The sequence below is a fragment of the Oreochromis niloticus genome, unplaced genomic scaffold (genome assembly GCF_001858045.2).
Source record: "Oreochromis niloticus isolate F11D_XX unplaced genomic scaffold, O_niloticus_UMD_NMBU tig00006684_pilon, whole genome shotgun sequence".
In the NCBI taxonomy this organism is placed as follows: domain Eukaryota; kingdom Metazoa; phylum Chordata; class Actinopteri; order Cichliformes; family Cichlidae; genus Oreochromis; species Oreochromis niloticus.
In genome coordinates this window covers 5,025-18,910 of record NW_020328121.1, presented here as the reverse complement: position 1 = coordinate 18,910, position 13,886 = coordinate 5,025, and the positions used below count along the sequence as shown (strand labels likewise).

General features: G+C 39.5%; 2 protein-coding genes and 1 long non-coding RNA gene across 3 annotated transcripts; 2 read left to right on the top strand and 1 right to left on the bottom strand.

The window, feature by feature from the left end:
- Window positions 1-2,374: 2,374 nt before the first annotated feature.
- LOC109198755 (uncharacterized) lies at window positions 2,375-3,332 on the top strand. The gene is made up of 2 exons (XM_019354104.2): window positions 2,375-2,546; window positions 2,637-3,332. Exons 1-2 carry the CDS (start codon window positions 2,472-2,474, stop codon window positions 3,282-3,284), a joined length of 723 nt encoding a protein of 240 aa, XP_019209649.1. The 5' UTR covers window positions 2,375-2,471; the 3' UTR covers window positions 3,285-3,332.
- A 3,099-nt stretch (window positions 3,333-6,431) lies between these two features.
- On the top strand, window positions 6,432-12,011 carry LOC100697916 (nitric oxide synthase-interacting protein). Its single transcript, XM_019354105.2, is given in 11 exon segments — window positions 6,432-6,555; window positions 6,798-6,884; window positions 7,008-7,113; window positions 8,294-8,378; window positions 9,122-9,236; window positions 9,239-9,256; window positions 9,454-9,605; window positions 10,090-10,206; window positions 10,576-10,646; window positions 11,307-11,415; window positions 11,586-12,011. Coding segments are annotated over 10 exon segments (915 nt in total). The 5' UTR covers window positions 6,432-6,555; window positions 6,798-6,814; the 3' UTR covers window positions 11,658-12,011.
- Window positions 12,012-12,025: 14 nt separating this feature from the next.
- Window positions 12,026-13,601, bottom strand: LOC112845321 (uncharacterized). The gene is made up of 2 exons (XR_003218134.1): window positions 13,264-13,601; window positions 12,026-13,156 (listed from the first exon to the last, which is right to left on the bottom strand). It is a non-coding gene; the product is annotated as an uncharacterized LOC112845321 (long non-coding RNA).
- Between the last annotated feature and the right edge of the window lie 285 nt (window positions 13,602-13,886).

The following is a 13,886-nucleotide window of genomic DNA, read 5'->3' as shown; positions in this document are numbered from 1 at the left end:
TCCACTCGTGATCTGCTGTAGCATTCTTCATCACATCATTAACTTCAAACTGCATCACTGCATTAACCAAACAACCTGGATATGTCTGACCTTATATGGTCTGGTGGCTTTTCTGGTATGAACTTCAGTGTGGAGTGGGCCTCAGAGTTATCTTTGCAAGAAGATGGGCCTCTTCCTCGATTATGCTTATCATGATTCATTTTCTGTTTGTTTATTCTTTTCGTGTGTTAATGTTACATTATCTCGAAAGTATACTTTCATTTTTGTTTATAGATTAGTTTCCACACAGAAACTGAACAACAGAGGCAGTCAATGCAAAAGAAGTCTGTGCTTTCCGGAAAGTGCCTGATTGCAGCATAGTGATAAATTTCATTTAAACATGTTTTTCTCTTCTTAAAATAGCAGCCAGTGATTATTTTTCTCAGACCAGCAACATTTCAACTATAGTTGGAGCTTTATTTGAAATGGGTGTAGGGATCTGTTAACAGGAAATCCACCGTCACATGGGCAGGAAATGCTGTTCAGACAGAAATAAACAAGACATATAAGGGAAACAGAGGCGCTGCTGACATTACAGCTGCTGCACATCATTTTCTCACCAGGAGAGAGGAACACCATCACTAACGCAGTATATATGTCTTACTGATATCCTCAATAAACAAAAATTGTGCCTGTATTTTAAATCACACACTTTTTTCCCCAGAATACTCTGTTGCAGCCTTTACAAACTCTTTACTGCAGTAGCCGCAAAACTGAGAAATACTCCTTCATAATACCAGCAGTCTTTGGACTTTTACTACACTGGTTTATGTGTGGCTGGATTGCATACTAAAAAATTATAAGGTACAGCTGTTCATATTGCCAAGAAAAATATTCTCATATAGTGGAGGAGAAGTAAATCGTTACATATTTCACACTGTTTTCATAATTCTATAATTATACCTGATTTTTATTGAACGTCCTCGAGCTACCTATTCCCTGTCGCCATTGCTTTAACCTCCTAGGACCTGGGGTCCTCATATGTGGACATCACATTTTGGGTTGTCTAGACAACAATACTAAATTTTGCTCTATAAGGGCCGGATATCTCTCACGGACATTATACTGCCACGGCTCTATCGAAATTTAAAAAATAATGTCCTCATATGTGGATATCCGGCCCTTGTAGAGCAAAATTAGGTAAAAAGGTCATTCTTTGTTTTTACATTCAGGTCCCAATCAGCCCAAATAGCAAAGGGAAATTAAAAATGCATGACATGAAAGAGTAAGGTCTTAGGAGGTTAATATAGAAACACATGCATGAAAACACATGTGTAGCTTTTCATTTAAGTTATTATTATACCACTGTTGGTGATTTCTAGGGCAACAAAACACAGAAACTATGGGCTAAAAATCAAGTTTCTAATTTCATCTGTGTGATGCATCAGTAACCTCAATTTAACAATTACAGTCTATTAGAGTCTAACTAAAAGGAGTGTTTACAGTTTTTTCTGAATGCTTAAACCCTAACTCTGATTCTTATAGCACAATTTCTAAAACTATTAATACTTATAGCAAAACCACTCACTGAGTTGCAAAACTAAAAGCACAAACACTGCTTTGCACTCAGTTTGCCATTTTGTAACACACTTGCAAAACTGTAGCACAATTCACTGCACAACACTCTTTTTGCAGAAACTGCAAACACAACTCACTGCTTACACTCAATTACCAAATTTCCAACAAACTCCTAGCAAAATTATACACATGTATGGCTATCATTAACACTATTTTGCCAACTGTCTGGCACACTTTCACATGTGAAAACTGTTTTAGATAATTAGTCCACTTTGCAATCAGCCTAAGCACTATAAACAGGCCACAGGTAAGCTGTCTATGTGGAGTACAATGGAAGGAGCAGCAAGAGTGAGAAGAGTGAGAATCAGAGGAGGCCGAGGGAGAGGACGTGGAGGTGAAGAAGTTGGAGGAAGAGGACGTGGAGGAGCAAGAAGAGGACGAGGAGGGGAAAGAGGAAGGGTAAGAAGAGTAAGGAACAGAATAACTGATGACATCAGAGCTACAATAGTGGACCATGTCATCAACCATGGGATGACCCTGAGGGAAGCTGGCCAACGGGTTCAGCCTAAACTGAGCCGCTACACTGTGGCAGGCATCATTAGGACATTTCGAAATGAGAATCGGTAAGTACTTTGTAGCACGGCCATACTCTAATGGGAAACACAACAGTACCATACATGCAAAAATACTGAAATTGTTACTTTACAGAATTGCTAGACGTCCAGATGTTGGGGCAGAGGCAGAATGTTCACTCCAGAGCAGAGACCCATATAGTGAACATGGTGATTGCCAATAATGCAATAAGACTGTGCGAAATACAGCAGCGCATAATTGATAATGACACCATCTTTCAAAATATACACAGTGCAAGCATTTCTGCACTAAGTCGTGTACTTGTGCGCCACAGAATTAGAATGAAGCAAATTTACAGAGTTCCTTTCGAGAGAAACACAGAACGTGTAAAGCAACTGCGATATGACTATGTGCAGGTAAGCTAGTGTCATTGGTTCTGAATGTGGAAGTGCATACTGTAGTGCTGTGCATGGCCTGATGTGTTGCATTTGTTTTGTCTTGTCCAGAGAGTGATGGAACTAGAAGCAGATGCAATGGGACATGAGCTACTTTTTGTGGATGAGGCCGGTTTTAACCTCAGTAAAACCAGGAGACGTGGCAGGAACATTATTGGACACCGTGTCATCATCAATGTCCCAGGACAACGTGGTGGTAACATAACCATGTGTGCAGCTATAAGCCAAAATGGTGTTGTTCACCATCATGCAACCATAGGCTCATACAACACTGCACACATTATTGCATTCCTGGACACCTTGCATGACATGCTCACTGTTCAGAGACCAGAGCAGACCCGATATGTCATCATATGGGACAATGTTAGTTTCCATAGGGCTGCTTTGGTCCGCAACTGGTTTACAGACCACCCATCCTTCATGGCACTCAACCTCCCTCCATACTCTCCATTCTTAAATCCCATCGAGGAGTTCTTCTCTGCCTGGCGCTGGAAAGTGTACGACTGTCATCCTCATCAACAGGTAGCCCTTTTACAGGCAATGGAGGAGGCATGTGGAGATATTGACCAGGCATCATGTCAGACCTGGATACGGCATTCAAGGAGATATTTTCCCCGGCGCCTTGGACTGGAGGATATCGCATGCGATGTGGACGAAATTTTGTGGCCGGACCCAGAAAGACGACATGATGTAGGCTGATTGTCTTTTTTTCCCCTTTTTTTTGTGAAATTCCTATTTTGTGTTCTGACTTTGTCTTGGTTTTGATGAGTGTGAATAAATACCAATACTTGAAGTTTGGATCCTTGTATGTTTACATGACACTATGACAAAAGTGTGACCTCAAATTGACATCTGTACACAGAGAAAGCAAAAACCAGATGTGTTTTGTATTCATACCATCAGTGTGCAGTTGGCGCATTGTGTGCTTAGTAGATGATGGCTTGTGTTAACTGTTGATACAAAAACACCATTTTTACGAAGGTGTGAAGAGTTAATCTAGCTGTGTTCGCTTTTGCAAGAGAACTACAATGTTTTGATAATTGGGTGACAGGTTTTCTTATTTGTGTGTAGAGTTTTGCAAAAATAGCCAATAGCAACAAATGTGCTTAAGCAATCAGAAAAAACTGTAATAGCAATAAAAGTTAGAACAGATAATCCTCACCTGCAAAATGGACCTCATGGTTGTATATGTGTGTGTGTGTGTGTGTGTGTGTGTGTGTGTGCGAGAATGCTTGCGCGTGTGTGTTCTCTTTTAAGTGATTTTATATATGAAGAAGCACCTCATACAAAATCAAATCAAACATGCATTCTTGCTCCCCCTCCTGTGGTCACAGGTTGTCATAAGATCTGGAGGCCATAGAGTCAGGTAGGGATTCATCCCATCATCAAGTGGTATTATTTTAATCATAGCTGCATGGGTTTAATTTCAAATATATGACTAAAGGAGAAATTTATGGGAAAGACTGTGGCTGGGCTTAGTGAAGTGCGATAGCAAATTTTGAAGTGTGATTTTTATAGGTTTTACATTTTTGGAGTCGTTACTGGTATCACCAATAACGACACCAAAAATTCCAAATGGTCTCAATCAAACCTGATTGCTTTTATTTTCATAGTAGTGTTGTTTTGTTCACCTTGCATAGCATTTGACTAGACAGAGTGAAGAGGAGAGTGACGACCTCTAATATAAAGAAACCAGGATGGTCACACTGGAGGAGACCAAGTAAGGAGGAGAAAATGATCTGATCAGTTGAATGCTTGAAGTTTATAATGGCAAAAACTGAGTAATGGATACTAATTAATGGAAATTTTGAAAAAATCCTTAATGATGGACGTAACACACGAGTAGGGCTGGGCAAAGCGAGGTTTTTCTAACCAGCTGTGCAAGGACTTGGATTGAGGTTGTGAAACAGTCTGACACCCACATCCATAGCGACACCTAGTGGCTGTTTTTGTCTATCGCCACATCTTGGTAACGCTGTTCTGTGAAATAAGGACAAGTTTTGCATAGTTCTGAACAAGGCTACTTATTAGACCAGTCTATCAATAGTTATTAAGTGATTAGTGATTAATCATTGTTTTGGGGGAAATCTCTATAAAAACAAGTAAAGAAAAACACAGAGATTGTTCAAAGACACCAAGCTACGACTGTAAGCACACGACAGTGTGCTTCAACAAATGCTATTTTTTTCCTCTGTTATCATATGTGAGACTGTTTCAGTTGCTTAGTAAATCAACGCAACGCACAACAACCTTGTAAGAATCCCTCAAAGTCTGGGTATGTTTGGCTTTTAGGGAGTTGGTGTCATCGGGTTTGTTTTACATACTGTCAAACAAAACTACAAGATGGCATGGCATTAGGTTATCCATCCATCCATTCGCTTCCGCTTATCCTTTTCAGGGTCACGGGGGGCGCTGGAGCCTATCCCAGCTGTCATAGGGCGAGAGGCAGGGTACACCCCTGGACAGGTCGCCAGTCTGTCGCAGGGCTAACACACAGGGACAGACAACCATTCACACCTAGTGACAATTTGGATTATCCAATTAACCTATCCCCACAAGCTGCATGTCTTTGGACGGTGGAAGGAAGCTGGAGTACCCAGAGGGAACCCACAGAAACACGGGGAGAATATGCAAACTCCACACAGAAAGACCCCGGCCTGATGGTGGAATTGAACTCAGGACCTTCTTGCTGTGCGGCAACAGTGCTAACCACCATGCTGAGCAGCCTGTGAACCATGAAGAAGTTGAGTTGAGTATGAGATTTTGGTTCTCTTGCAGAACACATTTATACCAGAAGTGTTTGAATACTCCTTATGGCTACTAGCAAAAGAAATGTACTGCATGTGTAGACAGTATTTATACTGTCTACACTGACTTTTAACAAGGTCAGTCTAATGAGAATAATGTTCATTTTCACAAGTGAAACATGAACCCTTGTCTTGAGTGTATTTTGTGTAATTTCCCTGTTTACATTTTGTTATGCTATTTAAAGTTAAGTATGTCTGTATGTCTGTGTATTCAGATCATTCCATAACAAAGACGATAGAGGTTAATGTGCTTTATGTTCCATGTTCACTGAGGAGATTTGGACACATCAAGAAATAAAATATAAGAAAATGCAGTTCAGTGACAAAAACAGTGCAAAAGTAGAGTAATAAAGCACTCCAACAAAATACTGTAAAATGAACTAGAAAACAAATTGAGAAAAGAGGAATTGATGTGATTATGAAGACATGAATGTTATTATAATATAAACCTGCTAAAATGAGGTTATGCTACGGTTAGCTTCAGTGTTGGGCTTTAATCCTCCTCTGTGTCCACAGCACAGTCTAGAACTGTCATCCTTTCTATCTCCCCTGGTGAACTTTGTTTCTGTCCATTGAGTCGATGCTTCTACTTCATGTGTTTTGATTCTGACCCAGGTGTCATGCACATATCTGTACCAGTGGCTAGGTGTGCCTTTTTCATAAATTTGCTGAATACCTCTGACTTTTAGAACTGAAGAAGCATCTTGGATAAGAGGTGAAACCCTTCAATAAATTTAAAGAACTCCAGTCGTATTCTTTCCAGACTCCTTAGACCTGGATGACTGAGAGCTTACACAGATATATGAGAAAGATAGCAGAGGATCAAGAACCTACTTAAATTGAAGTTAAATTTGTTCTTTTTTTAATTGCTGTAGTACAAAAGAACATTAAAAAAATTCAGACAAATTTGATTGAGAGCATATGAGGGGTTTCCTTTGCGTGTCTGTCTGTGAGTGCTATTTTTGTTTCTTGAGAAATTCTATTCCACTCCATTCCACATAATGGCGCTAGTGTACTTTTTGGGTGGTTTTCTGGTCACTCACCAGTGTTCGAGTAACGTGGAGAAGAAGAAGAACAAAACGAAATACAACGACGAAGAAGAGCGTGTGGCTGTAGTCTGCGTTAAGAAAAGATTGTTCCGGAATATAATTTAAGCGGATCTGGTAATAATAATTTGCTTATAAAGCTTCTTTAGTCCCAGCTGGCCTTTTTGTTTCTTTTTATCTGTTGCCCTCTTTTCAATCGTTTGGTTTGGCAGTGTGTTTTCAAAGTTTGAAATAACAGCTAATGTTAGCATAACAGCTAATGTTAGATATATCTGTTTATCATCAGCTGTAAAAAAAAAAAAAAAAAAAAAAAAAATCCCAAATATGAGACAAATTATTAATTTTGTCATTTAAATTAGAAAAAACCCGAAGGACAATGACTCGCCATGGAAAGAACTGCACAGCTGGAGCTGTCTACACATACCACGAGAAGAAGAAGGATACAGGTAAGAAATCCTCAGTGCTGTGAGTTCTTGTCTTTGTTCTCTCAGATTAGTCCGGTCAGAAAGAGAACATGGTTTTCTGTATAATCTCTAGTCATGTGATTATCTAACTCTGATCCTGCTCAGCGGCCTCTGGTTACGGGACACAAAGTGTTCGACTTGGCAGAGATGCAGTCAAAGACTTTGACTGCTGCTGCCTGTCCCTGCAGCCCTGTCGGGATCCTGTTGTCACGTATGTTTTTACTTCAACACACAAGCACCTGCACACAGGCGAGCAGTTCATCACTAACTGAATAATTACAGTAGAATTTGAATAGAGTAGTATTCCTTTATTGGAATTATTGCACATATAAAAATGTGGAATGAAATTTTCATTTTATTTAAACTCTTAACAGCCTTAATAAATGAGTACATTCATGAATTTATTTATCATGAACCTTAGATCATACTGCACAGTTTCTTTAATGAATTCAGTTCTTTTACGTCACGTGGTTCTGTAGTCTTTAGGTGTTGGGTTTTTATAGACCTCTAGCATCTGACAGAGAGGAGCAGAGTGATCAGGTGGTTTCTTGGTGGAGACAAATTTTAAATTATATTTATGGATAGCTACAGGCAAGAGGCTGTGTTAGTGACATAGTACAGGACGTGTATAATGTTCTGAACTGATTTAACAACAACACTCTCCACGGCTTTTTTTTATTAGCTACAGAGCAAATTGTGAACTACTTTCAATAGAACAGGAGCAGCTGCTGTGACAGGTCTGTAGGGGGAGTCGTCATTCATTGATACAACTGTGTTTACAATCCTGTGGAGCTCCGGAGCTGATATTAATATATCAATCACTTCAACTTTTAAATGATTTCATTCATCACGGGGGGGAAAAGGTCTCTCCAAGCCATCCTGGCCTTATGTGGAAAAGTAATTTCCCCTCCTAGTGACACCAGGCCTGATTACTGCCAGACCTTTTAAATCAGGAAGAAACAACCAGATCCTTTCACTGTAGACATCAGACTGTAAGATTTTTCCTTTGTAATTTAAATGAAATTAGTCTGTCTAATCCAGGGAGCCTTGATATCAACCAGTTACCACAGTTAGCCAGGTCAAACAGATATGGCATCATGCTTGTTTGGCAGTTGTGCAGTCTTGCAAGTGATCAGCAAACACACACCAACTCCATCTTATTACAGGTCAGGAGACTTCACCTAGTGATCAAGTTCTGTGCCACAGTATTCTACAGTTTCTGACAAATAGACCTGAACTCCCATGCTTTATATATTTTTAATTAGTTATTAATCATATTTAATTGAACTATGATTAATTATAAAAATCTCTAATAAACACACACACATTAAAGCATACCATCTAATGTTAGTATATGTGTAACACTGTCATGTTTCTGTTTGTGTGACCAGTCCAGATGGATACCTCTATGAAAAACAGGCCATTCTTGAATATATTCTTCACCAAAAGACACAGATTGCCAAAAAATGAAAGTAAGTAACTCACTTAACTGTTCTTAACTCCTCACAAGTGCTTGGACAGTCACATCCACAGCTAAACACCATGGGGTTGTTTTGTGAATCAAGGCTTAATCATCGGGGTAACTAACACTGAAGAAGAAAGCCATGCAGACCGAGCTGTATGCTATTTGTCACTGGAATCTACATGTATTCATTTGGTGATGTAGAAAATGTTTGATATTTTTGATTAGACAATTAACAGAGCTTGTTTGATATTTAATACCAAAAATACTGAGTAGAAAGTTGAATTTGACTTTGGCAATAAGGTGATTTCCACATCAGACCTGAAGACAATGAGTAAACTTTTTAGAGTTTAGAGTTTCAAAACTCTAATGTTCAGCTGTACATGTTACACAGCATATAGCATAAAACTCAATTTAAAATATTAACTGTTGATGCATTTTGTGCAGGACAAAAGTTAAATGACTTTTTTATACAAGCACACACAGACCCTGAAAGAGCGCACTTAAAAAAAGGAGGTTGATGAGTGCCATTGTGACTGGGTTTTTTAGGCTTTGCTAAGCCAGCTAATCCAAAGAGAGCTTGGATATGTTGAACTTGCTTCATAGTCACTCCTGTAAACAATGAAACAAACAACATAAAATCAGCATTGCAGCCAACACATATGACAGACAGCCCAGCTTTCTCTAAGAAATAATGGCCTCTTACTTGTCTAGGACTGTGAGTGCTTGGCTTTATTTTCTTCCTTGATTTCTTCAGGCATACGAGAAACAGAAGCAGGCGCAGAGGAGCAGCAACCAACTTGAGTCCAAGTCAGAAGAGCGAGAGAGAGTGGAGCGGTTTAAAACAAAGGAGAACAGCATTGTATCTAAACCATCAACCCCTTCACATCTGGTGCGTGCATGTCTGTCAAAATATACCTTACAATGTTGGCCACAAGAGGGAGCCAAAGCTCAGACTCTACCCAACAGACTCTGCACTATGGCTGCTGCTGTTGTCGCCTGTGTTGTTTTAATGCACCCAAACTCTTTTTTAAGACGTTTTTTTTATAATGAATACAATTCTGTGAAAATTGCTTCTTTTTTTTTCAGGTAAGAACATTGGAAGTGAAAAGGACGGGACACAGAGCAGCCCTGGAGAATTATCCAGTGCTGCCACAGCTGCAAGTTCCAGCCAGAGCCTGCCCAGTTTTTGGATTCCCTCACTGACACCAGAGGCCAAGCCCACTGCTCTCAAGAAACCAGTGAGTGACGGATGATGTTTCTCATGCCGAGGAAGGGGTTGAGCTACACTGTATGCTGTTTTTTGGAGGGTTTTTAAACAGACCGGTGAAAGAGGAACAGGAACACCTTTTTGTTAAATACTCGCCATGAAATTACTTAAAAATGCTGATGTAATACACCTTGGAGCACAAGTGGGCCAGATTTGTGTGTGTTTACCAGGTTTACCTATTTACTTTATTAGTCAGTGTTTTACTGTATGAATGTTTACTCTGCGTTCCTCTTTTTGATGTTGACCCTCTTTCAGAGGCCAATATCAGGTTGACCTGACATCATGATCATGTGGAAACATCTTTGGGTGTCACAGGGTTCCTACAGCTTAGTGACTACACTCACTCAAATATATTTACTGCTGAATTTGAGTATTTATGGGAAGTGGTTATTAAAAATGTAATGGCATAATTTTGTAATGGCTGCACTTTTCTGTCCATCTGTAACATCTGTCAGAGCAAGACTGTGTTATGTCCAATGTCTGGAAAACCCATTAAGATGAATGAGCTTATCACAGTGCGTTTCACCCCCTTGGACCCAAGTCTGGATCGAGTTGCCCTGCTCACCCGCCAGGTCAGTTTACTCAGCACACAGAAATAGATTGTCAGGCTTAGAGCATCAGAAATTCTATCTCATATGTGCAAGCCCTCAGACTTGGTAGCTGTTAGCATGTTTTTCTAAAACATTACATTACACGCTTCTTTGTAGCTGTGAATACAAGTTATTTAAATTGAAGAATAAACAAAGCAGGTGTAGTCAGAATTTGAATTAGAAGTATCACACAGGAAGATGTTGGCTTTCTCTGTGGCAGCTCCTTTTAACAGTTGTGTGTGTTATTGGTTTAGTCAAGTTGTTTTGTATCTTAGATGAAAATTTTATGAGTAATCAGTCTGGTAACTTCACTTTGTCTTGAGGCTGTATAATTCGGTCTTTTCTTTCCAGGACAGGTACATATGTGCAGTGACCAAAGACGTCTTGGGCAACAGTGTTCCTTGTGCTGTTCTTCGACCATCGTGAGTGCCACCTGTATTTGTTTATGAACAAATTTAGAAGTCCCTCTGACCATGCATACCAACAAATGACAGCCTGGCTGTCTTGAGAATTAGAGCACAAGTCTTTAAAATGACTTTTACTACTACAAATTAATACCAGTAAGCCCAGTCCTCCCTGTCCCCTGTAAGAGCAACCTCCATCTTTCGTCTATAAGGGTCTTTCATAAATCTGCTTGTCTGGGGGATCATTGAACACTTTGGTTTTAACGCTCAGCTCTCTCTTGACCATGACAGACCGTGCGTCTGTGCTTCGTTCTCCATAAACCTCGGGTTCCTGTTATTCCATTTTCTACAGTCAGGCTTCCTCCTTATTTTGTGCCTTAGAGGTGCAGGCTTCTCTCCTACAACATCGTCACAGTGTTTCTTTATATCGAGAAATGTGGGCAGGGCAGTGTGCAGATAGTATGCAAATTGTGTGGGGTTTTCACATGGCTGCTGGTTACGAACGATTCCGAGTTACAACAGAATCAGCTGCTACGCATCTTTCATAAATCTGACAGAAATTTTGAACATAAATGTATGTTTTGCACAGGATAAAAACATTTCCACCCTAATATTAGTAAATGGGGTCCAATGTTCTCTGGAGTGTGAGGGGATATGTGACATGTGTCCTGTGTTCAGGGGCGCTGTGGTGACGCAGGAGTGTGTGGAGAAGTTGATCAAAAAGGACATGACTGATCCTTTGACGGGAGACAAACTTTCTGAAAAAGACATTATTCCACTGCAGAGGGTATGTGAAAACAACCACAGTTAATAATTATAACAGGGTTTTTTTTAAAAAGGTGTCATGCTGCAGCCTGGCAGACACAGAAAACGTGGTTCACTGTTTGAAAGCTGATTTTTGAGGAGCAGAGACTTTTTCTCTCTTTAACTGTACTGTGGTCCTTTGTGTTTTGAAAGGGTGGAACCGGCTTTGCAGGTTCTGGGATTGACCTCACGGCCAAAGAGGCTCGTCCAGTAATGCAAGCATGAGGTGACCGAAGACTCCACAGTGGTGTTCATTGTGTAACTTTCTAACTTACTTTATAATGTCTTATATGACTTTTTGTTTGACAGCATTTCCTCCTGAATGTATTTTTATTTTTATTTTGCTGGAAAATGCTTCCACTGACTGTACAACACAGATTTGCTGAAACTGCCATCCAAATTTTTCTTACAGATTAATGTCAACAATTTCCTTTAAATAAAATCATCATTTAAGGCTTATATCCATACTATTATTATTTGGTTTGATTTATTTAGTTTCCTGTGACACTCACTGTAGCTCAGAAAATGTATACAAAATGTAAAGAATTGAATTATGAATAAAAATGTATTACATATGTACTTCAGTTTAAAGATGAGTCAGTTTTGTAAGATATGGTAAGTGTGGCCTTAAGTGTTTTAAATTTGTATAGGATGAATCAATTCAGATAAGAAAATATTCACCAGTCACAGATTTTTGTGTAAAACATTTGTATGTGGGACCAAACTGAAGTCACAGTTCATCACGGCCATCCACCCTCATCCCTCCATAGTCGGTGATTGTACTGGTCTTGATGAAGTCCATCTTGTCAAGTACCTCAGGTAGACTCAGACGGCCATCCTGATGAGCAAAGTAGAGGGATGCTTGACGAACTTTGAATTGAACTGAATACTTTATATTCTTATGGAGTCTAACAGTAAAATCTTTACTTTAGAACAAATTATGTTTGTAGGCTAACAATTTTACAATGTGTACTGACCAAGCGCTTCATTAGATATGATTGTTTGAACATTGTTATAATTACATTACAGTACAGAGAGATACATTAGCATTTTCAGATATCCATGGAGGCTCAGTTTCAAACTTCACGGTGCAGCACTCTGTTCCTGTGTTTTGTGTTTTTCAGTACTAAGGCAAAAGATGCGAATTCATGTTGTAAATCAACACACATTAAATACTAATGCAAAACAAGCATCACCTCATCTGTTCCCAAATAATACATTTTAGTTTTAGCAAAGCATATCCTGCACATTATTCCAAAAGGCTTCCTTTCAGTGGTTTTGTTTGGACTTGATTTTTCTTTTCACTGCTGTGTAGAATTGGTAGGGACATAATGAAATGTCAAAGATTTATTTAAAATTCACAAAATTGCTGAAATTGAGAAAAGCAAAATGATACGTTTGAAACTATATGCATGAGAAAAAAAATTTATACAATCTGAGAATATAGCACAACTACTGGATTGTCCAGTGTGAATGTATATTGCAGTCACATGACATACATTCAACAGCCACTTTATTTGGTAATGCCTGTTCAACTGTTTGTTAAAGCAAATAACCAGTTGGCCAATCCCATGTCAGCAACTCAAAGCATTTAGGCAGGTGGACATGGCCAAGACAGCCTAAGAATCACAATGGGGTAGAATATGATTTATGTGATTTTGAATGTGACGGATGTTGATGCCAGACAGGGTGCTCTCCCAACTCTCAGGTTTATGAAGAATGGTCTAAAAAAGAAGAAATATCCAGCGAACGTCAGTTCTCACCGCTCACTCAACTGCACCTTAAAGCAGATGAAACAGCTAAGGACAGGAAACTGAGGCTACAAATGGACCTGGATAAATGCTGTACTCCAATATACTCCAGTTATACTCCAGAGTCCTCAGATCTCACTTAGAGCAGTAGAACACCTTTGGTATTTGGTAGAAGGGGAAATGTGGATGTACAGCTGACAAATCTGCGCCAGCTGTGTGATGCTGTGAAGTCGATCTGGAGCAAAATCTCAATCTTCATGACGTGCAACTGTGACACAAGATTTAGAGTATGTATGTATTCTATTTCCTTCAACGAAATCTCTTGTGAGAACATGTTTATATTTGTCTCCAAAAGTTAATTCTGTTCATCTGGACGTAGCGTTTTGTGGGAGAAACGTTTCTCTGACTGCAGGTTTCCCCAATCTTATAAACAGTACATTTGCATAATGACTGAAACCAGCCCAGTGAAGGAACAATGGGCTGGCAGGTCAGTTCCTTAATCTTAGTGATGGGTAGATGAGACCTCGTGAAGCGTTTCAGCACATTCCCCAAACTGTATCGATACTGTGTCGACACAGTGTTGCTGTTTTGCTCCATACTGACACCTGCTGGACCTTAAATATCATTGCAGGCAACTGACTTGAGACTCACAACAGACACTGATTCAATGACCTAGTCATACTTGTACACTGTAAGGTATTGT

Excerpts from the sequence above, each read along its gene's own strand:
- LOC109198755 (XM_019354104.2), top strand. The coding sequence starts at position 2,472 with ATGAAGCAAATTTACAGAGTTCCTTTCGAGAGAAACACAGAACGTGTA. Across the intron at positions 2,547-2,636 it reads TGCGATATGACTATGTGCAG|AGAGTGATGGAACTAGAAGC; the intron begins GTAAGCTAGTGT and ends TGTCTTGTCCAG.